We start from the raw sequence: 27,822 nt of genomic DNA, 5'->3' as shown, positions 1-27,822 counted from the left end.
AAAAAGAGAAAACTTAATGCAAAAGACAGTTTAATGGTCTCTAAAATATGAAAAAGAACCATGTTAGAAATTCTCAAATATCAATGTTTATAACATGGCACAATCTGTTATAGCTGGAAATGTTGTTTACTCCACAATACTCACATTTGATTCTTCTAAAATATTTTAATTGCTATGTAATATTTCTATTCCACAATGTAGTTGGTATCCTTTGATGCATGCAAAATCTAGGGGAAACTGGTTTCTACATTGTGAAAATAAGCCATTGGAAAAAGTTAATTTAAGCAACCAGCAAAGAAGTTCAATCTCTTCCATTGTTCTGATTTCTCTTCTGCTAATTTTCACTGTATTTCTGTTTTCTATCTTGCAAATGAAAGGCTCTGTTTTTTGACAGAAATCCAATTTTGTAGCTACTTGCACATCCTAATTATTACATTTTATATATGGTATTCGTTTGACTTCATTGGAAGTCTGAAGAGTGTCAAAGATGGAGCAATTAGAACTGAATGTGAAAGTATTGGTTATTAAGACCAATCTGAAATTCTCCATTACGTGAAAGTGACATCTTTTGCATACCAGTTCAGAGGTAAAGTTAACTGCAACAATTTCTTAAACATCTACAGTATTATTTTCAGTGCAGACAAGCTTAGACTGTGTAATCATCAATCCTGTCCTCCCACATATTGTCTTTAGCAGGGTGTACACACTTGAAAAACTTAGTGAATATATTCTAAACATCTATATAGTCAATATTACTCATGGTTGCTCAACATCACTTCTGCTTTTTCTTTTTTACAAAAGTATTTTTATTGTATTTTTTTTTTGCTGCAGCAGCAGATGTAACAAATATGGAAAATACTTAAAATTATAGTTTATTAAAATACTTCATGTTAAAGTTATCAAATCATTTCTTCTTCTAGAATGACGACTGCCTAGCTGCACTGGGGGAAAGAGGAGGAAGCAGTTGCCCGCTCAGGCAAGAGACAGTAAGTATTATGTAATTTTTTGCATTATCTCCATTACCTGTTGCACAGCATCTGTGCTTTTGAAAACTTCTTTTCTAGTATGATCCCAATGATTTTTTTTTCCACCCTAGGTTATCCTTATCATCATGTTCATAACCACCATTACCCATGTTACTGTTGTTCTTATATCACTCCTGAAAAGTCATTTCATAAAATGTTGATGGATATAGATTTAAACTTTTTCTTTTTGATTTGGACCCAGACAGCATTGAATACATATCTGAATATCACATCAGAAGAAACTCCATTGCTTTGGGCATAATTGTGAGGCTTTTACATTCTTCTTTGGTCCTGAGATGCATTTCTCCCTCATGCTCATTTTCTGATCATTTGTCTCCAGAGAATATAACAGCAATTTCCACATTTCTTTTAAATTGTCAGGCTTGTTAAACCAGTTGTGGTACAGGACACATTGGTATTTTAATTTTTTATTTCTGGGAGACAGATTGCGGTGCTTGCTTGGTTGGTTTGAACTGTTTGTTGGCAGTGTTTCCATGTTACTGAATTTTTGTAATTTTTTCCAAACAACAAAACATTTACACGAAAACTGCCTTGCAAAAAGGCACAGCAAAAAGTATTTATTACTCTGCTTTTCATTGGGTTTCATTCTGCTAAGTAATTAGTGCTAAATTCCTTTTACCTTACATGACCTTTCATAGTATTATCACTAAGGAATCCTTCGCCATTGAGCTGAAGTGGCCACTGTTATAGCACCCCTTACTGGACATGATCATTTAAGCTTCCAGTTCTGCACTGCTTCCATATGGTGCTGTGTAGCATGTTTTAATTTGGCTCTGTTCTATTCTGTAGTTCATATTTCTATACTGTCAACATCACCTGTAGTTGTATTAGCTTCGTTAATGCAGGGAGGAGAATTATGACAAAGGATGGTCATTGTTTAGCTCCTTTATGTAAGCTCATGATTACTGTACACACATTTAGATGTATTTCCTGTCCACTGACAGCTAAGCTGGTATTAATGCTTTGATGCTGACCAGCTCACAAATTCAACTTTCAATGGTAGAAACATTTTCATCTTTTCCCATTCATAAGTGATTCATCAGTGATATGCAAGTATTTTCATACAATGTCATACAAATGACGTTGGTTAAGTTTTTACACCTAGAACTTGTAGGTGACCATACTGAAAATAGAAATACAAATATGAAAAGCACTGTACAGATCAGCAGTTTTGGGATTTAAACACATTCATAGGTAATAAAAGAAAGTTTACTCCAAATCCCTATTTTCATAACAACTTTTCTGTCTAATCCCCTACGCTTTCTATCACTCCCTAATAATCCCTGTTTCTGACCCGTTTATTTGTGATTTCATAGGGGGATCTGAGGTAAGAATTATATGTAGGGAAATAGTGTTCTGTGTGTAAAATAAGTCATAATTTTTGTTTCCAATTATAATGAGGGAAGTGAGCAATTCCCTTATTCTTTCAGTTCACTTCTTCTCATTTTTCTCTGACTTCGAATTTGTCAGAACAGATTTTTGTTCATAGAACAGGGGAAATAAATAAGAAATTATATTCGATATCTGCACATTCAGAGTAGAAAACAGGCTTCAGGTAATGTATTATATGTAGTGTGCATGGTATTGACCACTGTTACCACTTTTATCCTAAAATGTATTGTGTTTTTCAGTGGCAAATGGCTTTCCTATATGGAATGGAACATATACCTATTTTTTGCAGATATTTTTAAGATCATATATGCAAATCCTTATTTCTAAACAAGCAAAAAAAATGGGAACTGATCAAAGCAAAACTTTGCAATGACATTTTTCCACTACAATTTTCCTTCTGGTAAAACTGTAGCACTGGTGAAGTATTTGTTTGAACACATATGCTTCATGTGCACAAAGTGGGATCTGAAGGTGGTGTAACAATTCTGAGAAAGTGAATGTATGAAGTGTTTTTTTTCCTTTTGCTTCACAAGTAAATTGCTTATAAAACTAACAGCTGCTGTTTTGAAGCTAATCTTAGTGAATTGAATGTTCTTAACCATTTCTACAATCCCACAGTCCTTTATCTTGCCTCTCCTGCTGCTTTCCCACCACCCCTGATCCCATTAGCAAAACTTGAGACAGCCTCAGCTTTTACCAAAGTGCAGCTTTGGTTTCAGCTGCTTTTCTGCAAGAGGAAGTGAATGTTGCGCTTTTTTCTCTGTGGCATGGTTGTGATAAAGCTGTGGTGCTCTTATCTCTCTTTTAGGTAGTGGCTCTTTATGACTACACAGCGCATCGATCAGATGAGCTAACCATCCATCGCAGTGACATTATCCAAGTGTTGTACAAAGATAATGATAACTGGTGGTTTGGCAGCTTAGCAAATGGACAGCAAGGCTATTTTCCAGCTAATTATGTGGCTGGTGAAAGTAAGTTTACTGCTGTCTTCCTGGTATACCAATGTGGGTTTAACTGATGGTCCAAGATTTTACTATGCTGTACTGCTTATTATTCTGAAGATATGAATTTATGTAGTACACAGATGGCATAATGATGACTTACTGTAATGCAGAAATTGTATCAAGTTAGCTAACCACTTAGCAAGATGAAAACCTGACTTTAAAAGGTATTGACACTTAAACGTTCCAGCTTATGTAGTACTGGCTTGATTATCAGTTAACTGGATTGATTCCTCAGTCTTTCTTACATATAGCCATCTGGTTCATGCCCTGCCTTGACAATGTTTTAGGTCACATCTTAGCATTTTGCTGGCATCTGAGGCTTTTATAGGCGATATTACTTAGCTCTAACTGGTTACCATTAAAAAAAAAAAATCCCCCCTCAACTCTAATGCAGATTCCTCTGTTCCCAAGTAGGTGGATTTCAGTATGAAGCTATAAAAGAGCGGTGATGGTTAAATCTCATGTCTGAGCATTGAATTTGCTACCAGGCCCTCATCATTAAAATGGTTTTGACTCAACTAATACAGCAAAAACTAAATGTAACTGAAAATATCGGAAGCATCTGACTGAGTCAACTGATGTAAAGATGCTCAGTATTCTGCCAGTCGTTAGTATTCAATTTATGTATATATTGTGTGGTCGCATGCTACAGGAAATACATTTGCTTTCCTAAACTATCTAGCTATCAGTTATACTGGTGTTTAGAAATCTTTTAACCAAACATTTCTCAAGATGTTTTCCCCCAGTTTTCTAGTTCCTCCCACTGTCTTCCAAGTGAACTCTAATGTTTCTGCCCATTCCTTAGAAAAGCTTGGACATACTACTGTGTTAACTAGATGATGCGACTTAAAATTAGTTGAACTGCTGTCCTTCCCCTTTGTCCTCCCCTCACGCATCCTCTGCGTTTTCTCCTTGTTCTCTTCCTTGCAAAATAAGCCAGAGAGCAGTCTCTATGGAGAGTCTTCAATAATGTCCTGTTGCTCTTGAGAAAGTTTTAACAAATGTATTTTGAGGTAGTTGGCCAACTTGGGAGCAGAGGGAAGTGTATAATTTGTTTCAGTTGTTGACCATATTAATAATGGATCAAAAGAAATACGAATTTCATTGCTGTTGCTATAGCTGTTGTTCCTAGTCATGTAAATGTTTGATTATTTTTATTTTATTACCTACCAATTTAAATCTAAGCATAAAGTTAATGGGCAACTTTTGATCAATCAAGTTTAGTTTCAAACATTTTTGATTAGTATCACAAATGTGATATATGAGTATCACATCCTATTTTTGGTTAGATCATAATGTCATAGTCGTTCACATAAAATAGATGCTTCTATAATTCTTCCATGGCTCTCACAATGGTGAATTATGAATCCTGTTTTCAGAAGAATATGAAGAACAACCTGCAGGATTAGTATCGGATTCTGTTCCTCTTCTGTCTGAAGGACCCACAGAAGCACAGGAAGCTTCTCCAACACTACAAGAGGTAATAACTGAGAAGAAAGTTCTGTAAGTAGTGGTAGAGTACATCCATTGTATGCCAGGTGGACTATATTAATTTTCCTTTCTTTTTGGAAAAAAAAAATAAAAATCTGATGCATAGACTTCATTCCAGTACAGCAGATTATTTTTTTCAGCAGATGGCTAATGTTCATATCTTGTGTCAATTAATTATTCTACCTATTCCTGAACCATTATAATGAGTGCCTAATCTGCCATTGAATCCAAGGTTGATAGAAATGTCTAACAGTTACTTGAGAGAAGTAAGTTTTTAAGGAACAACATGGATTTGTCAAAAGCTGACATATTGTCTGGCACTTGATTGTCATTCTTGGAATATGTACTGCCCACAGAATCTTCAAATTTTCTGCTATCAGATTTCCATATCTATCAGGTTGCTAAAAGAACAAAAGCTATGATGTTTTCTGAAGCATTTTCCAGTCCGTGTAGTACTTCCCTAATTAAGATACCCAGTATGATCATAAAGCCTCATTACCAGACCGTGCAATATCCTGCATGCAAACCTACTTATTTGTCAATGGATCTTTCTATTTAAAAGCTGATGATGATCCTCTGATATGAATGACTGCTCTCATCCTGTAGGTTGCTCACGAGGAGGCTTTATAGTTTAGAGGAATAAAGGAAAGAAATACCAAGAAACCTTACACAGAACAGTATATTATTTTTTCTGACTCCATCCCTTTTTCTTAATTCTAGGCATAATTATTTCCTGCTGTAATATGTAAGATACTACTGCTTTTAGGGGTTGTCTCCTTGGTTAGTTATTTTTATCCCTAAGTACATTTTAAGTAAGTAAATAAGAGTTTTTACCAACTGTTAAAGCTCTTGTCTTGATCAGATATAAAGTCTCTCCATTCCCATAGCATACAGCTTTTGGGTTGCAGCATTGTTGTTGTTTATTCATCACATATTGTATTCCATGCAGAAACATTCCTATGTTTGTGATTTTAGTTAGAAGTTGGAATGCACAAAACAGCAAAGGAATAGCAGTCAGTTTTTAGTAACGTTACAGAAAAGGTACGTGACGGAAAAAATATTGAGGTGGTATTTTTTTCTAGATCTTTTGAGATACTGCCCTGTTCAAAGCAGGCCAAACAATTTTCACTTCTCTAGACAGAGAATCAGAAACTTACTAACTTTCTGTGTAGCTCATGTTCCCCTTCTGTGAAATAATGATGATTGTCTTACACTGTAAAACAGCAAAGTAGTAATAGAAATGAGTTTAGTAACTGTTAGAATTTAAGAATTGTTTTATTCCAGAATGCTTGTAGCCCTCTTAAGTATGCTTTCAACATCTACTCATTTAGTGAAATATTACTAATATAACTAAGTTAAACGGGATTTTTGTTCAGATTCTTTTTGAGTGATTTGACTTTTCGATGTATTTCTCTAAAATTGAATTTAATACTTTGTCTGACTTACAGGACTCAAAGTACGCAGAGTGGCTTGGTTACTTTTTTTCTTTTATCAGATGGTGTATCTTTGCTATGTAATATATTGTAATGTTGAAAGGTAAAACACTCAAATCCACTTCTATTAACCTACATTGTGTAACTTTTGTTTTTATATATGTGAATAGGGAGGTAACATTTATTAAATTATTTAGTACAGATTACTCACTTGGCAGTCCTGTTGAAGCCAGCTGCTGTAAATTGAATGCTATGAGTGTTATGTTTCTAACTATACTTTAAAAATGAAATTAATCACCACATAGATTAGTAATAATTAATCTGAAGTATCTGTTACCACTACGTGGCTGAGAAACTAAAAGCCAAATATAATTGTCCCAGAAAGAAAAGGGTACATTACTTTCAGATACATGCTTTCTTCTAAAGTCAGAGTGGAACAAATTCAGAAAAAATAACTTCATTACTAGAAAGCAGGAGGATTTCTTTTATCTGTTATCTATGTTGCTGGAGGCAAGAAAGGTATCACAAATGGAATATGTTGCTACACTCATCCTGTTTCACACATACACAGATTATAAACAGGAGAAGAGCTGAGGTAGTTACTGTCATTAAGACTTGATCATTTTTGTCCTACCTTTTAATTTTTGTTTTAGTTTAGTAGAAATCTAGTTTAACTAGATCAAAACAATTTTTGTGAACTAACTTACATTTGTCAGTTACAACCAATACTTATTATTCAACTTTATAAGAAGTAATTTTTGATTAGTCCTAGATTTTGTCAAAGTGTCTGTAGTTGACATTTTATTCTAACAATTGTTTTTATATTACTAGTAGCTCTTCCAGTAACAGTTTTAGTAATATTTCATCAACATTTTCTTTATTATGATTCTGCTGGCACTTCAAATTAAATTTGCCATGTCTTTAATCGTTAGTTTGAATTTTGTAGCAAAGCACATACAATCCATGCAGATATTCAAATGGCATAATGCATAAAAATGCATAAAGTATACAATAATAGTCTGAAAGAAGGCAGATATGTTGCTTTTCATCTTGTGTAGCATTGATCAACACCACAAAATCACCAGGGGTCAAGAAAAGTCATAAAATGTTTTCAAGTGCTGGAAAAAAATGGTATAAGAGATTGGTATAATGGTTACAAGTTAAATACTATCAAAGAATGAGCAATGAAGAAGAAAGTACACCATAATACATGGTGTAGAGAGGTAAATTGGATGCAATCTTTTTTCGCCCTCTCCTGTTGTTAAACAAGAACAGGGAACACTAAGCTGAAATGGAACACATCTAGTATTTAGAGATGGAAATTCTTGTTTATGCCATGATTAACTAATCTGGTAAATTAGCTACTACAAGACATTGTTAAAATTTAGACATACAGGGATTAATTTTTTTAATAAAAAGTTTAAGGATGATGTAGTGGCTGAGATTCCAAAAACATCTAAGAAGGAAACACAAATCTGGCTGCTGTTTTGTTTTTGTTTGTTGGTTTGTTTTTTTTTTAGGTTACACATACTCACATATACACTGTATAATTCACCAAAAAGATACCAAGTTGAAGTTACAGCAAATGAATTAAATCTCTCTGGAAAGTATGAGATCCCTTCAAGTGCAATGGTTTTACAAAAACTGCTGAGTACTGCATAAAAGAAAAAAAATGTCACTGAGCTGTTTGTCATAGTGAAGGAAAGTTCTATAGTGCTTTGACTTTAGGCAATACCAGATACTTCTGAGACAAAACTGCTCAGAGGACCACTGGGGGTCTGATCAGTTATGGCAGTTCCTGTGTTGCAGCAGTGACACAGCAACTTTTCTTCCTATTCCTTTCAGGTTTTTTCATTAGTAGAGCTGAAAGAAAATGCCAATTTCTTTTACATAAGAAATATGAAAAATCATTTTTCTGTAATACCCTATTATTTTTATCTTGACAGAAAAGGAAGCACATTTTCTTTTAAAATCCAGAAAATGAATTAAAAAAATAAATTGTTGCTTAAGTTGTTAAAACAGACTATAAAATATAACCAATGCTTTTTGTTGTTATGCTCCTTTTTTGCCTTTTTTTCTCCCACAAGTGTACTTCCCCAAATAGTTATATCCAGGTTTGATACATCTCTTGTTCTTTGTGTATTTTTAGGGAATATTTAAATATTTAATTAAGACTGCAAAAATGTGATTACTGTGGAAATCATCATAGCAACTACTCATGAGATTTTGCTACCATACTAGTCTGAAAAGGGCACCTGAAATGCAGGTGAATAATATGGTAGTTTGTATCACTGACAATACCGTATAATCTTATTAAAAACAGTTTTCCAACTGCAGGTATTATAAGTACCTAACTATCTAGCTAAGCATCAGAAATTACGATGAGTGAATTAAGTGGAATCATTAACATTTGAAGAGTGTGTAATACTTAGGGTCCAATATTAATCTTTGCAAATACAGGCCATTTTGTTGTAGTTCAAAGAGCTTTCAAAATGATTTCTACCATCAGCTTTGCATTCATAACATAATAATTTTATGCAAACCTCGTTTTCCTGCCTTATGAGTTACTTAACTCCCGAGCCACAAAATTAGGTCATAATCATGTTTAATTACAACATACATTTAAACTGCCAATAGAAATTTCATGGAGTGAAGCTCTCACTATGCTGTTGAAGAATTCCAAGTAATGGGGGCAGACCTATCAACTGGCTGGTCCAGTAAATCTGCTGTTTTCAGGTGCCTTAAGCTGAATACAGAAAAGACAGGAATTCAGATAGTTTTGTGCTAGAAATCAGAATTTGGGGTTTTGTAAAATTTTCACAAGTCTGAGACATTTCAAATTCAATGTAGTACGTCTTTTTTTTTTTTTTTTTTTCCAGAAATGTACTGCTGTCTAAAAGCTTTGTGATTAGGCTTTATAATTTGGGGTGGTCTACCACTTTTTATTTCAAATGCCTCTAAAAAGATTCTGAATGTTAAGTATTTCAGTTGGGTTATGTGGGAATAGTGAGAAGGAGTGATGGACAAAACAAAGCAGTAATTTAAAATATCTATTAAAATCATAAGAAAATATTCTTCCTAGTATATTTATCGTTGAAAAAATAAGTCAAGGTATAAAATAATGATTATAAGCATGAAAAAAATTGTTTACTTCCTAGAACTACATTGTTATTACATGGTTTGGATAATTTAACTAGAGATCATCAAAATTTGACTCTATGTATATTTAAACAAATTTTGAGATTATCCCTGTGTTCACATAAATAATTCATGTTCTCACTTTCTTTCTCCAGAGTAGGTTATAAGACAGCCTAGCATCTGTAAAATAACCTGCCAAGCTATTGAGGCTTTTTCTCTGGGCTTGAGCTCTTTCAATGTGGTTGTTTTTGTGGACTCGCAATTTATTAATTATAACTAAAAATTAAAAAGCGTAGCAAACTTACTCAACAATATCTCCAAAAATGCTAGCTAGAAACTTTGCTAGTTTCATCAAAAATGTTAATTTTATAGTTCTGATTCTGTTTTGTTTAATTGTGCCTTTCTTCAGGTTAGTGGGAAACAATTAGTGACTGATCAACTGTTAGGAAAAGGAGGGACTAGAAAGAGCTGAGAATCTGAGAAACATTTATAAAAATTAGCAAGGTAGATTTTTTTTTAATCAATAGAGCTGAAGACTTTCACACATCAGATGTGTGTTTTGAAGATACAGAGAGGTTGCAGACCCACTAAAATGTGATATTCAATTGAATTAGAATGGTGAAGCTGATAATTCTGGACTTCATTCTTGCATAATGTGATTACAGATCTCTTCTTCTAAAGGCATTGACACCTTCTGGGCTGAAAGATACCATGCATTTTTAGAATCAGTCTGCAAAGTTGCTGTGTGGTCTATCTCAGCAGCCATTGAATAGACATTATAAAATAGATACAACTTTGCAGATCCTGGTAACTGTTTTGATTGTTCTGGAAGAAATCTTTCTTACAGAAATTTGCGACTAGGAATAGACTATTTTCCTCAAGCAAAATCTGACCTTAACATATTTCATCTTTTTATTTCTGTAGTTTATTTTTAGGTACTCTATTTTCCCTTTAAAATGGAGTTTGTGCTATTCAGATTGAATAGTATTAAGCATGTGTTTTGCTACTTCAGCTGGTAGCACTTTCCTTTTCAGGTCCAAAACCACCTCTGTGGTTCCTATGAGTTCTGTCTCACAAATGTTTGTGCCTGTGTCTACAGTGTTATTTGAGCTATTGAAAGAAAAGCTATTTGTTTAATAAGCAAACTAGTATCTATTGGGAAAAAGTCAAAGATGATATGACATCCATAGTAATTTGCTGTAAGTTACTGTGGTCTATTTAAAGACAGGAAGAATCAGGCTGAGACACTGAACTGACGAAGCAGAACCAAAAATACTATTGAGCGACATTTATATTGTTAAGATAGGTCTCAAAAGCAAGCTAACTTCTCTCTTCCCCATTGTTTTCTCCTCGGGTCCTTATAGCCTCTTTCTGAAGAGGATTGAACTATTTTTATGCAAATTTTAATGCAAAGCTGTAACCACAGTTGAGTTCCCAGAGGCCAAGACTTCAAGGCTGAAAACACCTGTTCTGAACCATAGTGCTTCAGTCTGAAGCACCTTGTCTCCACTCTTCCTCCTTTTTATTTTGCTGTCTCTCCAACAGTCTTCCAGTGATTTGATTTCAGAGGTATGGTATTTGTCAGTATTCAGTTGTGACACTTAAAATTATGATTTTCATCTGCTATATTTCCTGTAGGTCTCTCCTAGCTGTGAGCAGGCACAGGATTTCACGTATCAAAGACTGGACAAGGCAAAGTCCTCTGTGCCTGTGGCTCTATCATTCCTAGATGTGGAAGCTAGTGAATGTTAGCATAGTCCTGAACACTTCAGTGGTCTAGCTGCTTTTCAAGGGAAAGAAAAATTCATTTCAATGTGTCTGATGTACACAGAGCTGCAGTTCTGCTAGATACTTGTAACTGTGGTAATAATTTTAGACATAGGGGTGACAATATGGATTTAGATAGGCAGGCACTTAATATTAGAGAACTTTATATATGAAGTTCTCTATTTTTGCATTTTAAATAAGAAGGCCAGGGCAAAATAAATCTATGCAATTCCACTAGCAAAACTTCCTGTCAATTATTGATTTAATGGGGAAATCTTTGGAGAGGTACAGAACAGGATAAATGAATAAGGAGTGTGGTGTGGTGTCACAATCAGTTCTCCCAAACTTGACTCATTAGAAAAATTTTGACAGGAGGCTTCAATATAGGTCTCAGGTGGTAAAGTATGTTAGTATAAATCATTTCATCCATGGACTGCAATAGAAAACAAAATATAGACTTAATACAAAAAGAGTTTAATGTCCTAAAGACTAATTTAAATGACATGGACATGTTTGTTCTTGCTGTCTGTGATCCAATGAATCTTTAATTAGATGATGTTCTGTAGAAACAGCTTCTATGGGAAAGTTTACTTGTACAGAGTAGGCTATAGAGCAAGAGCTTTTACTTTTATGGCTTGCATCACCTAAATAGAGGAAGAAAATAAATTCAGATTGCCTGTACTGCTCCATCCTGTCCATCTGCCTCGTAATATGTCAGATTACCTCTCCAGACCTCAGTTATAGAAACAACTCTACGCAGCCTAGAGGAAAGTACTGCAAAAATCTAGTTAGGATGAGACTTCTGATGGTCTCCTGCCTTTCTGGTGTGCTGTATTTTTCAAAGGGTGGAGAATTAGAATAAGGCAACAAAACAGAACACCACTGGTGGCACTGCACAAGGACCTCATATGTTGTACTGTGTTCAGTATTTGTTCTTGTGAACAGAAAAGTTCAAGATATGAATATTAACTATCTGACACATTTACTGTATTTTTTGTTTAGAACAAACACAGCCCTAGTAATTTGGTTTGAATGTTTAAGCTCTGCACTGTGGATGAACTTACTAACACCATATCTGTTACAATGCAGTTTGCTGAATCTTAGTACAGACACGCTAACAACAGTGGAGAGGTGTTTGGAGCATCCCATGAGGTCTGCCCATGCAAAATAAGAGGTCAGAGAGGTTTAGAAATAGGGAAAGGAGATGAGCAGTCTCCTCAGCCCTCCATACTCTAAGACTTCTGTTGCCTGCTCCTTATATCAGCATGCCCCTGGTGCACTCTCCATACACAAGTGTTACCACGGCCTCATTACCTGCATACCTCCTGCCTGCCCCCCTACCCTCCACTGCCTTATTCACTGTGCTCCTCCTCTTGCTTTCATCCTCTTGCTGCACCATCTAGTTAATGTGCTGCCTTCTTGCATCTGCCCCCACCCCACTTATTCCTTCAGTACTGTTACTGCTTGCTTACATCGCTGGGATGGGAAATGTAGGTCGAGGACTGGGCTAAGAAGGACGCAAAGATAAGTGGGATAGGGAAGAACAGAAGGTAGTGGCAGTGAGATCTGCTTCAAAAAGATCTTGTATCTGTGCAGTTCCTGCCTCATTACGTGCTTGAAAGTTTGTAGGAATGAGGTAAGAAAGCTATCATATTCAAATAGTACTCTGGAGAATTGGGAGTCTGTCCCTACATACCCTAGGAATTCTCATTAATTACCATACCAGCTGAACACAGGTTTTGCAAGGTAGTCTAATTGTGTGCTTTCTTTCTTTGGTACCTACGCTGAAATGCTGTGCTTGACAAGCCTATGTAACAAGTAGTTTTTAAAACAGATCATAGGAACTTTCAGTTAAGAAGCTTAATTTAGTGGGTATTTTAACCTCCTGATTGTAAAACAAGTATAATTTTCTGTGTTTTGGTATTTGAAAGTATTTAAAAATGTAAGAGATGTCAGTCTTCTGTAGTGTCATTTAAGGGAATTCTAGCAGAATGGGCTTTGGAAAGATCCACACTTAATTATAGTATTAGTACAATACGCTTAAAAATGGAACGTTTAAAAAAAAAAAGTTCAGCATTGTTCACATAGGATTTTCAGGGAAAAAAATCAGTTCTGACTGCAAATAAAGGGAATGCCTTATTGTGTATGGCAAGGAGCTACAAGGTTATGAATGATGTAGGAAGTATTAGCTATTTGAGAGTCATTCCCTTTACATCAGTCACTTGTATTTTCATATGAATGGCATTATATTTCTTCCTTTTGTATTTAATTTTACCATTGACTTAGTCTGAAGCTTATTTCTGTATTAACAAGCATTTTGTCTGTGAAACAGAAGATTTTTTTCCTACTTCAGCCAATGCTACACTCCTACATTTTAATAAGCTTGATTTTTGTCTAAATTAATCTAGCAAACTTATTTCAGCAGACTACTTCTAATGACTAATGTTTGCACATGGTTGTTGTGGGCAGTGTGCTTTATATGATTTCAGTAAGTCAATAGGAGCTTGATCCTGTTTCTTCTAACTCACCAGTAAAATAACATTAAACTAACAAAATAATAGTAGGGATCAGGACCAAGACAAAAAAGTTCAAATTTCATTAAACTACTTGCGTTGACTAGATTTTATTTTATTTTAATTAATTCCATTTTGAGTTTAAGAAAGTAATTAAACTCTTCAAGACCTAAAACTGAGGTTTGGGAAATATGAGTTCTAGTATAGTCTTTATTTGTGTGTCAAGACAATTTTAATCTGTGCCTCACTTTACCCAGAAATAAAATTGGACAATAGCACTTGACAGTGGAATTTTAAGTGTTTTTTATTAGGGCTTTGAAATCTATGATGGATAAATTTAGTGTTTGAAAACAGGGTATTTTCACTCTGTTTCAACATACTGAAACAAATGCTTAATTTATTAAAAAAAAAAAAAAAAGAAAAGGAAAAAAAAAAAGAAAAAAGGTTGTGAAGCAACCCATTGTTTTCTGTTTCCATTCTACATAGAGTGGCTATCACTAGAGTGATACCTTGCATATGAGGTCATACAAAATGAAATAAACAGTTGGCAGACCGAAGTGTCAAGAACTATCTTTTTTTATCTTTTATGCTTTCTGTTACTTCCAAAAAAATCTTGTTGACTTTGTGGCTACTTATTTAGATGCCGTATTGTTGTCAGGCACTCTAGTGTTGCTGAATGGCACTCCCTTCCTAATACTGCTCCTATTTTACCTAGCCTTTCCAGAGCAGTAACGTCAATAACCAACTCTTTCCTTAAGCAATTCAAGCTGATACCAGAACATTAAACGTCTTATTTACAAGCAGATGAGTACATCTATGCTTGGCAGAATTGAATGGGCTGATCTTTTTAACACCAGGACCATCTGAGAAATTCAGAAACAATGTGGTAGGTTTTGCTTTAGGCAGGCTATGAATCTGAAGCTGAACTAAAAAATCATGAGCATGGGCCAAGTTAGTTTCAAGCTCATTCTTCTCTTCAGTCCCTGAAAAATACTACTTTTTGGAAAGTACCAAATCTAATCTGTCCCTCCTTTCTCTGGCCTAGGGCTCTACTACATGACCCTTTTTCTCCAGGTTCTTTGTAGGGACCGGTTGCTACTGTCACAACAGCTGCCTGGATACAACTCGTGTTTTTCTTTCATGCATACCATACCAGACACTTTCAGAATGTAGCAAACCTGTCAACCTGAAGTCCACAACAGTTTTTCACTGATAGCATTGTCTGCTGTGCTGCTTTCCACAGTTCTCCTTGGTTGTGGTGCTCTAGAGGCCTGTAGTCCATGGCTGGATGTGTTTGTATGCCCTGTTCCAAAAAAGCAAATTTTGAGTGAGCTGTCAGGCCTGTCAGTTGTGTTGGCTTCTGTCCTCCATGAAAATTAAGTTGTATGGTTTAGATAAAGACATTTGTGAATGGTCTGGGTGGAAGGAAGTAGAGAAAATAAGGTGTCAATGAAGACAGTAAACTCAGGTCTCATACTAACTGAAAAAAATCTAGCAAGGACATGATGTCTTCCTGATGGAATTAGAAGAGTGTTTACAGAGGGTTAGTTCCATCTTTCTTTTTTTCTTTTTCTTTTGAGCCCTGAGTAGTAAAGTAACCTGGAGTTGTTTTTTTTTGTTTGTTTGTTTGCTTGTTTTTTTTTTAAAAACATTTTTTTTTTTAAAAACTTTTTTTTTAAAAAAAAAAAAAGGCTAGACATCTCTTGTTAAAACTATGCAATGAGATGGCTTTTTAGCATTCTCCAGTAGCAGAAATAACTTACTCTCTTCACAGACTGTTTGTATTTTAAGCTTAGCAGATTCATAACTTCTTGTTTCTACACATACCTGAACTGTCTTCTATTTGCAAGTAGTTTTTTTTTTTACTTAAAAAAAAAAAAACAAAAAAAAAAACAGGCTACTGTTTCCTTGTTTGTAACCACATAGGAGTTAACATTTTATGGCTGATAGACATTAGTTTTCAAACAAGGTATATTCTCTCCTTATTCAGGAAGCTGGTGGGTTTTCAATGTACATGTGTTGGCCCCATTGTCTTTCTTCTTTTTACCTTCCTGCTTTTTTTTTCTTTTACAGATGTCACCAGTCATCAGTAAGACGGGGGACCTGAAATGTATCTCAGGGCATGACACAGATAGAGACTCACCTGCGACACAGTAAGCAAGAAATTTTTGAAATGATTTGCAATGTTACATCTGTAACTACTGTTAGGAAACTGTCTTAGCAAGCAAATCAAGAAGGTAACGTTAGGATACTTACTCAAAAAGAGTGCTTCACACTTGAAAATGAGAAGGAAATAACAACTTCTATACGCATGTACAAACAAATATATACCATAATGTACATCAGAATAAAAATGAAGGGACACGGGATTGTCTTGTGGCTTTCCTTCATTATGTATTAGACTTTATTGATACAAATTAAAAAATATTTTTACACCTTCTAAAAAGTAGTACAAATTGGAAAAGGTCACATACTGAGAAGGTGCAAGCTACCATCTTTGATTGTGACACTTGCATTTCTTAAAAATTGTGTGCATTTGTTGTGTGCTGTAAGCAGATAAGATCTCAACATTTTGAACAGGAGCTGCTACAATATATTTAGCTACTGCAATCATTTGTACCTGGAAAAATACATCTGAAAATGCTTCTTGAGGTATTTTATCTACCACTTTAGGTATCTGTCATCTAAGCAAAGTTATTTCACTGATTATTTTCCAGACTGGTCCTCTAACCCTCCCTCAACATTGCAGATGCAGTTACATATGTAATTTTAACATCTGTAAATCCTAAATGATTTTTTTTTTTTTTTACCTCTCCACCTGTATCTACACTTGAATATAAATTGTGAATGGAAAGTTCAACACTCATGTTTGATGAGAAAGGGACTGTAAAACTATAAGTTGGTAATAAGTTGGTATAATTCAGGGTTGAATTTTGAGCATGACTATTCTGATAGGACTTAAGGAAGGAAATGCCTTAAAAGTACCAACTTAAAAGTACAACTGTGACAGCTGATACAATCTGTCAGAAGCCATTATCAAAAATTTGATGACTGAACAGTGTTAGTAGTACTTCAGCAAAAAACTTGTTTGACTGCCTTTTCCCAGGCAACCACTGACCAATGCGGGACCACCAATTTAAAATGTGGAATCACAAATTATTTAACGAAATTCAATAATTTCAAGTCATGTCAAATGTGAAATACTCATTTTAATGGAAGCTAAGTCTACCCTGAGAAGAGGTCAGACTGAAGTGTCATGTTAAAGAAATAGACCCCAAACTTCTTCAGTTGCATTTCAAAAGGTTGAGGGAAGCTGCCCGCATGCCTTTGTTGCTGGAATGTACTCCCTCCTCCTGAACCTTTGGAGTAGGAATGTTACGGAGATGGCAATCTGAAGTCGTGCTTCATGTCATTGCTCTCTCATCTGGACAAAGAGCAGTGTTTCAGAGCCTCTTTCACAAACTCTCAAGGCACTGAGCCATTTATACCTGACTGATGGTGGGGGAGAGTGAAAGATGCTATGAGATAGTGTTTGATGCTGTACCTTATAAGGAGAGAGCTAATATGAAAAGGAGAAAAACAGATGTTTCAGTACTACAGTGCTGTATTGTATTTTGCTTCCCTTTGACCAGGCATTCTAGGCTTTGTTATATATTAGCTGCCTTGAAAATACATACTTTGCAAGCTTTTCCATGGACTAGAACACAGTGAAATGCGATTCAGTTGTCTTTTATTATAGCAGTGACTGCAAACACCATGTGGTTTTGTTTTTTGTTTTTCAAAAGAGTCTATAAGTTCTTGCCCTGTTTTAATAGCTGGAAAAGGATATTCTTCTCTTTGTCACTACTTTGAAAGACAGCTCCATGTTTCTGTTTAGAGGTTATCCATGTAGTACACGTTAGTCAAACATCTCAGAAACATGGCTGCATATTTTTCATTAAAACTGTCACTTCTCTGTACCTGAAACGATGACCCACAGAGGCTGTGACAGGACTGTAGTTTTCTTGTTCACTGCAGCTGGTTTGTTGAAATACCTAGAAGGTGACACGCAGGCAGGAGTTAAGATTCTAACTGAAAAAGTTTTCTATTGTAGCATCTAAAAGTGATTTCAATGTGACTTGAGATCCAATCCAATCTGTAATTAAATATTTGATCTAAAAGTTTCAATTTTCTTCCTGTTTTCTGTGAAAATATACTTAACATCCATGTCACATGCTAATACATAAAAGGAACTGATCAGTAGCTAAACTTCATAGCAATCAGTTCAGTTGTGATTACAAAGTATGCAGTTTCTCTATGGAAAAGTGACCTCCACAATTCACACTATATCTTTCTTTGAGCTTCCAAGTGGGTGTTTGATGTTTTGCCTAATAGAGAACACTATTCATTATGACCACAGTACCTGCTGCAAAAGAAACTGAAGGGCAAGTTCCGCTGGAATATCTATCGTTCAGAATTTCCAGATTTAAAATACCATTTTGCAACATGAAAACAAATTTTATCCAGGATAGCAGCGGATTTTTATCTTAGCCAAGCAGTTAACCTGTCTTCTGCAGACTCTAGAAAAAACAGAAATGTCTGTATAATAGACAACTAAAATTTTTATCGAAGTATCTCAAAGGTTAGTTACATTACTGCATCTGATGTGATGTTCAAATAATAAAAAGATGAAACCCTCTTCTCAAAATCTGAGCAGATTAGATGTATTCCGAAAATCTGCATGATAGCCTCACTCCTTGAATATTAAAGATTAGATACCATCTCTCAGCACAGACTTTTATCTCCCTAGATGTATTCCCATTTCATTTTTTTTTGAGCTGCACAAGGTAGTGCTCTCTCCATAAATTTACAATGATTACACATCAAACCCATCTGAACACTCAGTTTGGTAGAAAATTGTGCTTATTGGCTAATTAAGATTCTGATCTCAGGTTTCCTCAGGTGACAATACTTTTCAGCTTGTCCTAGGAATCCTAATGCAGAGGGTCTTAACTTCCTGAACCTTTTCCCTCAGGATGTTCTGGTATTAGAGCTGCAGCAATTCACATTTTCATGAATAAACAGTTTAGCTTAAAAGAAATAAATAAAACTTACAGGCAGGTAGTATTAATTCCATCAGGAAGGTCAATATGTAAACATCTTAATCTGTAAAAATTATTACATTAGCACAATATCACCATTAGTAATGGTCTTACAGCAATGTTTTTGGGAAACTACACCATCTCATTGCATTCTTGATTCCTCTGCTTGTTTACATATTTCAGCAGCATCCAAGATTAATAGTTCTGGTCACAAACAAAGATCAGTTTATGCTACATGTAATACTAATTTTAAACAAAGACAGTACCTGCCCTTGATAGATTACGTTTAAATTAGTATTGTATATATAAAGTTACAGCTTCTGTCAAGAATGGGGATGCATGGAAAAAGTGGTGTAACATCTGCGTAGTCCCTGGCAACATCTGCAAGACCAGCCTGTTTTCCTTGTTTGAGGCACTAACTAGTATAAGCACAGGAGCTTGCTTTAATTCTTTTGTCATTATATGATGTCTGAGAAGCATGGATAGACGTAATCACTAATTCTATGAACATATCATAGGTTAGGTAAGTTCAAATGGGAAAAATAATCTTTTGCTCTTTTCCTGCCTGTCGTCTCCCATACAATGGTTAAATAAATAAAACATGAATTTCTCTTAAATTGCAATTATTTTGGTGTTTGAGCTTAGAAAAGTGCAATGGATTTTATCCTTGGAGGAGAATGGTAATTTGTGTGTTTAATGATGTGTTGATTGTCGAACAAGACTTGCTGATTTTTAAGATCATGAGCGGTTCTTTTTATTCTTTTTAAAGCCATGCTATGACATGTTGAAAAGCAGACTAATAGAGTGGTCTCATATTTTGTCCTCATGTTTTTTCTGTCTTTGTTCTTCAGTGGAATGGTAGTTTTTGTAGCTGTTTGAGCATTGTGCTCAAGGGGGACAGACAGACAATTGCTCTAACGCATCAGCTGTGTGTGGAAAAAGCTCTAAATTTGAGCTAACTTTGTGTTTCTTTTACTCTTTTTATATCTACTTTCCCCTAGAGGTGTAAAGAAAAAGAAGAAAAGGATACAGAAGAACGAGACAGAAAATCAGCCCAACTTAATGGGTCTCGATTCTCCTGTATCATCAGTTACAGCTAATGGTGTTGAAAATGAACCTACAGCCCATGGGGTGGAATTGAAGAAGAAGAAAAGGGCAGCGAGAGGCTCGAACTTGAGCACAAGTGGAAAGACAAATATTGCCTTTGAGCCTGAATGCTATGACGTGTAGTCATAATTTAATTCCAAATACCATTGTGGCATTCAATATACACACAGAAATGTATTTGAATGATGCAACTTCAATCTTGTTTCTAAGATTGACAAGAAAAAAAAAACAATAAAAAAGAACTAAAATACACAAAATGGTGGCAGTTGTGACTTAACAGTGGTGTAAGCCTGTTCAAAATAATTTTGATCAGGGTTTCTTGAAATTAACAGATCTTGAATGTCCAGTTCCTACGTGGACTGGTAAAATCTGAAATGCACTTTCATATTTCATGAGAATCCCACTAACAAATACAATGTTAACCATCTGGTTATATCCCAAGTTAGGCTAAGCAGGCATTTCTGTGGACTGTGGATCAGTCTATAGTGAGCAGAGAATTGAGTCCAAAAGTGTGATCTAGAACAAAACAACCCCAACCACAACAAAAGTTCTTGAATTAGCATTTTATTTATTTGTATATAAAATAGAACAGTGTTCAGAATGGTGAAGTTCCAAAGGAATGCTGACACTACAATGTACCTGAAAACATGAGCTGTTAATTTATTTTTTTTTTTTTTTCTGACGTGAAATATTCACTTGGACAACATTGTGCAGCACTTAAGCAAATTGTTGAGTAACTACCTATGCAACTAGTCAAACTTCAGCGGGACTGTTCATGCTTTCCAATCCAAATAAGTGTTGCAAATTCCAGGCACTTATATTTTCAAATGAGATTTTTATGCATATAATAAAGGTGCATTGCAGTTTTGTCAGAGTTCCTGGCTGCTTTGGCAGCAGTCTTGCCAAATATGTGTTCTTTCTTCTGAATTAAATATTTCATTATCAAACTGTGTATTTTGTTATACTTTTTCTTGTAGTCTTTATTCAGCTGTACATGTCATTAATCTTTTTTTTTTTTTTTTGCTTGAGTATTATATTGTGAACTTTTACTAATAACTTCACTAATTATCTACAATTCTAAATAATTTATGTTTTATATTAAATGAAACACTTTCTATCAGTTAGTGCTGGTATTTTTTCTGGCTGGTGATGTCCAGTTTATTTTTACTCTGCTAGGAAATTCTTTCTCCTCCCCCTCTGAAGCAATAAATAACATAAAATTAGAAAGCCCTTATTTAGTAGACAGGACACTTGATTCCATTAAAAAAAGAAGTGAAAATAACAATGTTGGGCACTGATGTGTGAAATGCACCCAGATGCAGAGTACTAGTTGCTATATATTCTAATATCTTCCCTGCACATGTTAAACCAGGCAAATCCGTAAACCTGTTTCTTTTGAGTAAAAAGGAGCAGCAAATGTTCTTTTGGGCCCCACTGGTAATGGTTCTTTGCTAGCAGTCCCAGCTCTGCTTTGCCTAGTGCATGTGTATGGAGTTCTCTCCTAAATGGGACGCGTGCGTGTGCTGGAACGTTGTGAACATCTCTTTGCCAGTCATAGGTTCTGTAAAATTATCTCAGTCCAGGGACTGCCTGCTTCCAGCGAGGCTCCTTGTTTCTTATGCCTCTGCTTTTGTAATATATTCAAATTCACAATTCTGCGTGACATGCGGGATTTAAACATTTTAGGAAAGAGAAAAATCTCAACATGTTAGGTTTCTTTAAAATGTCCGGGGTCGCACTTAAAAGAAGGGCAGAGCGTGACATCAGGCTCCACGTCAGGGAGAGCTGAGCATTAGCCAAGATCTGGGAGCTCATCGGAAGGCATTGTAAAATGTTAATTTGGCATTGTGGATGCTGAAGACAGAAATAACACTTCAGATAAACACCACAGAGAGATGGAAGTTCTAATCAAAGGCACAGCACCTCCTTTCATGCTTGCGAACTAGGGCTCCAATTATGTTCACTGCTCTGAAGCTGAATAGAGCTGCTCTGCCACACTTTCCAAATTGAGAGGAGAGGCAGCAGTAGTGTCTTCCAAGGCACAGTTCCAAATAACAATTAAGCAGAAGAAATCAGATAAGAGCCAAACATGAAAATGCAGGGAGTTGAAAATAAACTTTTCATAATGTTTTCTTGTAATTGCAATATCTTTTGTTTTGTTTTTATAATTTTTTTCCTCCCTACCACATGGTTGGCTGGATTTTTGTATTGCTTTATACCAAATCACTGTGGTATTAGAGCTTTCTGCATTCATTTACCAGAAAATGAACAAAAATAAGGACCTGCAATTAAAAAAAGTTGAAGTGTTCTTTCAGCATTTAAGTTAGAACCTTCAGACTATTATTGCTTCTCAACAAATTATTAACAGGGCACACTAGAAATTACAGTTTTTACCTTTTGTTCAGAAATATGGCTAATATATTCATTGTAAAAACAGTTTTTCTTGAGAGATTCACCATTCTTCAGATGTTGGTGTTGGCATTTTAAAGTTTTTCTTTTTAAAAACATTCTTTTTTTCTTTTAAAGAATAAAACATAGTTCAGACTAGAATAATAGTTTAGAAAAAGTTTTGAAATTTAACTTCATATAATGCTTCTTGTTTCTATGTCAATGCAACCTACATATTTTTCAAATCACTTCAAAATGAACATTGTGTACATTTGCTGAAAACTGTACAAGTAATTAGAAGAAGAAAAGAATTAAAGAAGGATTCACGTTACCTCCTGAAATTTTTCTTTTTTTTTTTTTAAGCTTAATAACTACATTAAGTACCCTAAAACATGAGTGCCCTGCAAAATTGCTCCCTAAACCGTGACTTGAAATACCAGAATTATAAACATCTGTTTGAGGAATTTTTACAGGGTGATACTAGTTCATTGCTAGAACAACACAGATAAAAACTGGTTTAAAAAAGGGTAAATATTAGATATTTATAACTGCCTGGTGATAACAGCACAGTAGGTCTTTCATTGTTCTGGCGTTTTTAGATTTTATGTGTGTGTGGTTACTACGTACAGCTCCTATTACATTTTTGTAATTTGTCAGAGGTACTGTGAAGAGTGAATGTATAAATTAGGAAAATGGGAAAGAAAGGATGGCACATTTTTCCTGTGTTTCCCCATAGCCATCAGGTTGCATTTATTTTTTTCCTTAAAGTAATTTGAGGAACAGACATCATAAAACACAATAATTGTATTTGTAGCATCACTTAATTCAGAAGGCAGTAGGGGATGGATCGCAGTCAAACAAGGGCTAATGAGAACACAGAGGAACATGACAACTGAAAGTCTCTGTTGACTAGTGAACTAAATCTGCCGGCTGGACCCAATTGTCTGACGGAGAATTGAATGTCAGGATCATTTAGGGTTAACAATGGCCCATTACAAGCGAAAGCAGACAGCTATGAAAAATAGCCGGCATGGTAGCCATTCTGCAGAGACTGTGGATACAAACTTGATAATGAGGCACTTCATTCACTACATCCTTCTGCTCTAATTACTAAGGTGAATAGGAAATACTTCATTTAAGGCGGGAGCAGACTAAAGCAAAAACACTTGTTTGGTAAACACAAAGAGTGGTGGGGGGTTTTAATGATCCTTTTCTAGCACATATGACATTAGTATGTGTGCAGTACAGCCTATTTTGTGGATGTGGGAGGAGATAGGAGTATTTTCTGAATAGTAAAGGCAGGCTGGAAAGGTTCATGTACAGGCTTGTACTGAGGTGTTTTTCCTTAGCGTTCTGTCCAATGGCTGCCCAGAGTGTTTTGGACAAACTAATTTATGGATGTACACCTGCACTTGTAAAAACATATTGCATCAGTTCAAGGACTTTTACTGCTTGAAGTATAAATATGTGCATTAGGAGCAAAACTGCTGCATGTAAGGAATAGAAACAAGTGGAGGTCTGAGAGAGGGAAATAACCAACTTAAGAAGAAAACTACTCTGTGGGGGAGACTTGCAAGAGTGTGGCAATTAGAAATTGGAACTTTAGAAGAAGGAACAGAAGATAGCGGGAAGGCGTGTTATAGCAGAGCTTTGGTGGCTTCAGGCATGTTTTTGGGGCTTTAGAAATTAAGATATTTAACCACTTCACCTTTTAATATGTTTAAATGTTGTGCTATTTACAGGAGCTTTTTGAGTGGACTCTTAGAACGCATGAAGAATATTCTCCTTTGGTTTCCCAACAATTTGTAACTTGGCACTGTCTGATCTCTGAGCTACAGTCAAGAAAGCACCATGTATCTGGGTCATACCCCAACTCATGCTGGGGTAGCTGAGGCTTTGGTTCCCTAATTCTGCTTCTGGCACAGCTCTTCAGAGGGCACCTTTCTAGTTGCTGCCTGTTGCAGTGCGCACCTCTGCCTTGATCCATTCCCCTCCAGACTCTCCATCTGCTTTAGAATAGCTAGACCAGCGATGAGATGCTCACACCAACCATGTAGCTGCTGGTTTGAACGTTAAATATATAATCCTTTTCATATGTATAGATGTGCCTTACTCACAGTGTTTTATCCTTCATGCTCTCTGTTCTGTGCTGGTTTGGTTGCTGCCTTCCCCTTCAGGATGGTCTGTTCTCCAGCGGTGACACGTATGTTGGGAGTTCCAGTCCTGCAAGCTGCTCAGGGTAAATAAACCCCTCTTCTCAAAGTTTCAGCAAAGCTGGCAAGGCTTTCAGTAGCCCCATCATGGCTGTAGTTTGTCAATGAACATACACTAACTTGGATGACTGCAAAAATAGCTTGTACTCATAAATGAAAATATCTCTACTATGGAGTTTCCATCTAAAACTCCAGCTGCCTGTTTGATGGCTTTGGTGTGCGTGTGTGTGTGTGCGAGGACTTTGTCAGGCCAATGAATTTGCACTGTGTTTGGTTGTGGCAAACAATTTACAAGGTCTGTCTAATACTCAGAAGAAACTGCAGATGCCACTTTTAGCGGAAAAATGTTTCCACACCGGTAAAGCAGTATCAGTAAAATCTATGCACTGAGAAGACATCAAATTCTTGTTGCACTTATATCGCCTGCACAGGCAGGGAGTATAATAAACTAGTGTGTAGCAGCTGTAAATTTTCTGAGGATTTATCTAACCACAAATACATCGAAATGGGGAAATAGGGCTATATTAAACTGTGCAAGATGCTGCTGGAACTGAGCCATTTCTGCAACATCCTGTAATTAATTTATTATGACAGGTCTGGCAAACTGAAACACCCAATACACTTGCGACAGACTGTTATGATATAGCTGTTTGAAAACCCTGTAGTCACATAAAATGCAGGTATAGCTGGAAAGGAAAATTAAAAATATATAATAATAGTAATAAAAAAGCATCAGAGCACAAAATATTACCATGATTTTTCTGAATTTAGAAATATTTCCCAGAGCCACATTCACTAACACCATGGAGTGGCCATGGCAGAGTCAGTGCAGGCAGAGGTACTAGCTGGAAAGGAAATCATTGCAGAATATATTGGCTTAGATCCTACTCTTCTGGGAGTCAGAAAGGCAGTTAATGATGTTCTGTGGGCATGTTCAGCTAAGGAACCTCTTTTTCACATACTTTGTGAGTCAGTGCAGGCCCTAGCCATGTTTTCTGGTGATGAAATTCAGTGTTGGAGCTGAAACACTCAGTGCTGGTTTAACTATTTTTCAATCACTCCTTATCGTTGTTTCTTTGCCCATGCTAAAGACATTCTGTTTAGTTTAATAATAGTAAGAAGGTTGCAGTGAAATGCTGTTAGTTCAGAAGAGAATGAGTACAAATTTCTCACAAATCAAATTTTCATTCTTACGGTGATTCGAATAAGACCTCCATGCACTGCACATCTGTATAATTAGAAGAAAATTCCTCTTTTTCCCTTCCTAAATTTTGGTAAGTAGAATAGGTAGTTTTGCTTCCTTGCTTGCACTTCTTGTTTTAATGTGCACAAATTAAGCCTTTGTCGGTTTATCCGCTGCTGCAGGTGAGAGGTGCGTAGTAAATGCAATTGGTTGTCATCGCCACGTGTTACTCACTTGGCAGTGGTTATTTTTCATGGACTGGAAATGTTCCTTTAGTTCCACTTCTAAGTTTTTATATTGCCATTGCATCATCAGCTGTTTTTTTTTTTTTTCTCTGCATTTCATCAGTGTTTTTGACACCTTTGTGTGGACACTGTATAAAGCAACTCAATTTTATGTTCTGCATTAATTTTAGTGCTTAATGGGGATATGCAGTCATGGCTGTAGGAGTGACATCATCCCCGGGCTCATTAAAAGAAATGCCATGTAAAGCCAAGCTCTTAACAGCCTGCATAAGCCTATAATAAGCTTATAGGGGGGTGGTTAATCCCTATTGTGGTTTTGTATAATGTCATAATGAGAAAGTGACATCAGGAAAAGGGCAGAAGGGGCAGTCAATGCGCTCCCTCTGCATTGTGGCCAAGGGCACTGGCAGGGCTCCCACCACCCCTCCTGTTGAACCAGCAACATGGCCGGCACTGATCGAGCCCAGGTTACAGACTAAAAATGTCTTTCAGTTAATGGAGGCAGAGTACTCTGGCACAACAAATATTTCGGGGTGGCTTTCTTTGATGATGCAGCACTGACTTGTAAAGGCTGGCAGAAGGTGTGGAGCTGCACGTCGCCCTCCACTGCCCTGCTGTGCAGGAAAGGGCATGGCCTATTTGCTGGAGGAAACTCCTGCCTGGGACCCCAACCTGCCTCAGTTGTTCAGCATTGCTGGAGTTTAGCTCTTTGTACTCTTTGGCAACAAAATAGCGTAAGTTTTCAGGTCACATTTGGAAACTTGAGCACCTGGTGTTTGCTGAGAATCACTTGAGGCAGTTTTTTGACATTAGGTTTGTGTGCCAAGAGACACAGACTTGGTGCCCAAAATTAGGTCAGTGAATAGCCTGAATTCATGGGGGGAAAAGAATTCTGATAATGCTGGGGTTCTAATTGTTGTTCAAATGCTATGTTGAAGGGCAGAGACCCATGTAGACATAGTCTAAGGTTTCCTGCCTCCTGCTCTACCTGTTGCTGAGATCCACCTCCCAACACCACCAGATTGGCTGTGACTGTCAAGCAACAGCTTGATTCAGTTTGGTTTATTGGGGGAGCTTTCTGAGGGGGGCGTAGGGGGTGGACAACAATACTTAGCGTTCATTCACTGGTATTTTTTCACACCAGTAAAACAGGATGCAATACAGGACCAGTAATGCTGATGGTCATACCACTAACAATTAAAATTCCTTCTAGGCTATGAAAAACTGTGAGCTTTGGAGGAAAATTCTGTAAAACTAAAATCCCTTCCAGCCTAACCAATAAGTGTGTTTAGACTGGGCCTGTCACCACACATGATAAACCTAATGTCTAGCTCAGGTTGCTAATTCTAGGAACGAGTTCTACTTGGAGAGGAAAGAGTGAGTGGTGTAGTGCACTGGGGTTGACACACAGGTCAGACACTGCCAAGATTCAGTCTTTTTGTAGGCTGAGGTTGCTTCACTGAGTCATCTGAACTCTGCCAGGTTCCCATGCTGAGAGTAGCAACATAACATCTGTGAATGTTTGATTTTTTTGTTGTTGTTCCTTTTCTGAATGTTTGATAAGGCATATTGGAAACTTAAATTTGCATCATCCAAGAAACCTGTTTCTAATTTGTTTGAACTCTTGGTATCTTTTTCTGGAGCATTGCCATCTGTTCCTAAACCTAAAATCAGGCAAGTTTAGGACCTTTCTTAGGGCCTGACAATGGGCTGGCACAGATTCCAAATTTGAAGAATATATTTGTACCCGAAACATCCACTGAGCGGTGGCTAACCTCACTTCCATTGGGACTTGGAGCTTCCATTGTGACTTGACGCAAG

At 36.3% G+C, this 27,822-nt stretch overlaps 1 protein-coding gene across 6 annotated transcripts in view; it reads left to right on the top strand.

The window, feature by feature from the left end:
* Positions 1-20,924, top strand: part of AHI1 (Abelson helper integration site 1) — a 93,660-nt gene extending 72,736 nt beyond the window's left edge. For 5 of the 6 annotated variants that reach the window (XM_084514398.1, XM_084514396.1, XM_084514399.1 and 2 more), the window contains 5 exons: positions 921-986; positions 3,247-3,409; positions 4,822-4,922; positions 15,858-15,937; positions 19,867-20,924. In XM_084514398.1, coding sequence (XP_084370524.1) covers positions 921-986; positions 3,247-3,409; positions 4,822-4,922; positions 15,858-15,937; positions 19,867-20,095 — 639 coding nt within the window. In that variant the 3' untranslated portion in view covers positions 20,096-20,924. The remainder of the gene's footprint in view (positions 1-920; positions 987-3,246; positions 3,410-4,821; positions 4,923-15,857; positions 15,938-19,866) is intronic. The other variant, XM_084514397.1, reaches the window with a different exon arrangement.
* The last annotated feature ends 6,898 nt before the right edge of the window (positions 20,925-27,822 follow it).

The sequence above is a fragment of the Aythya ferina genome (genome assembly GCF_964211825.1).
Source record: "Aythya ferina genome assembly, chromosome: 3".
Taxonomy (NCBI): Eukaryota; Metazoa; Chordata; class Aves; order Anseriformes; family Anatidae; genus Aythya; species Aythya ferina.
The sequence above is the reverse complement of the archived record's forward strand: the minus strand, read 5'-3'. Positions and strand labels throughout refer to the sequence as shown.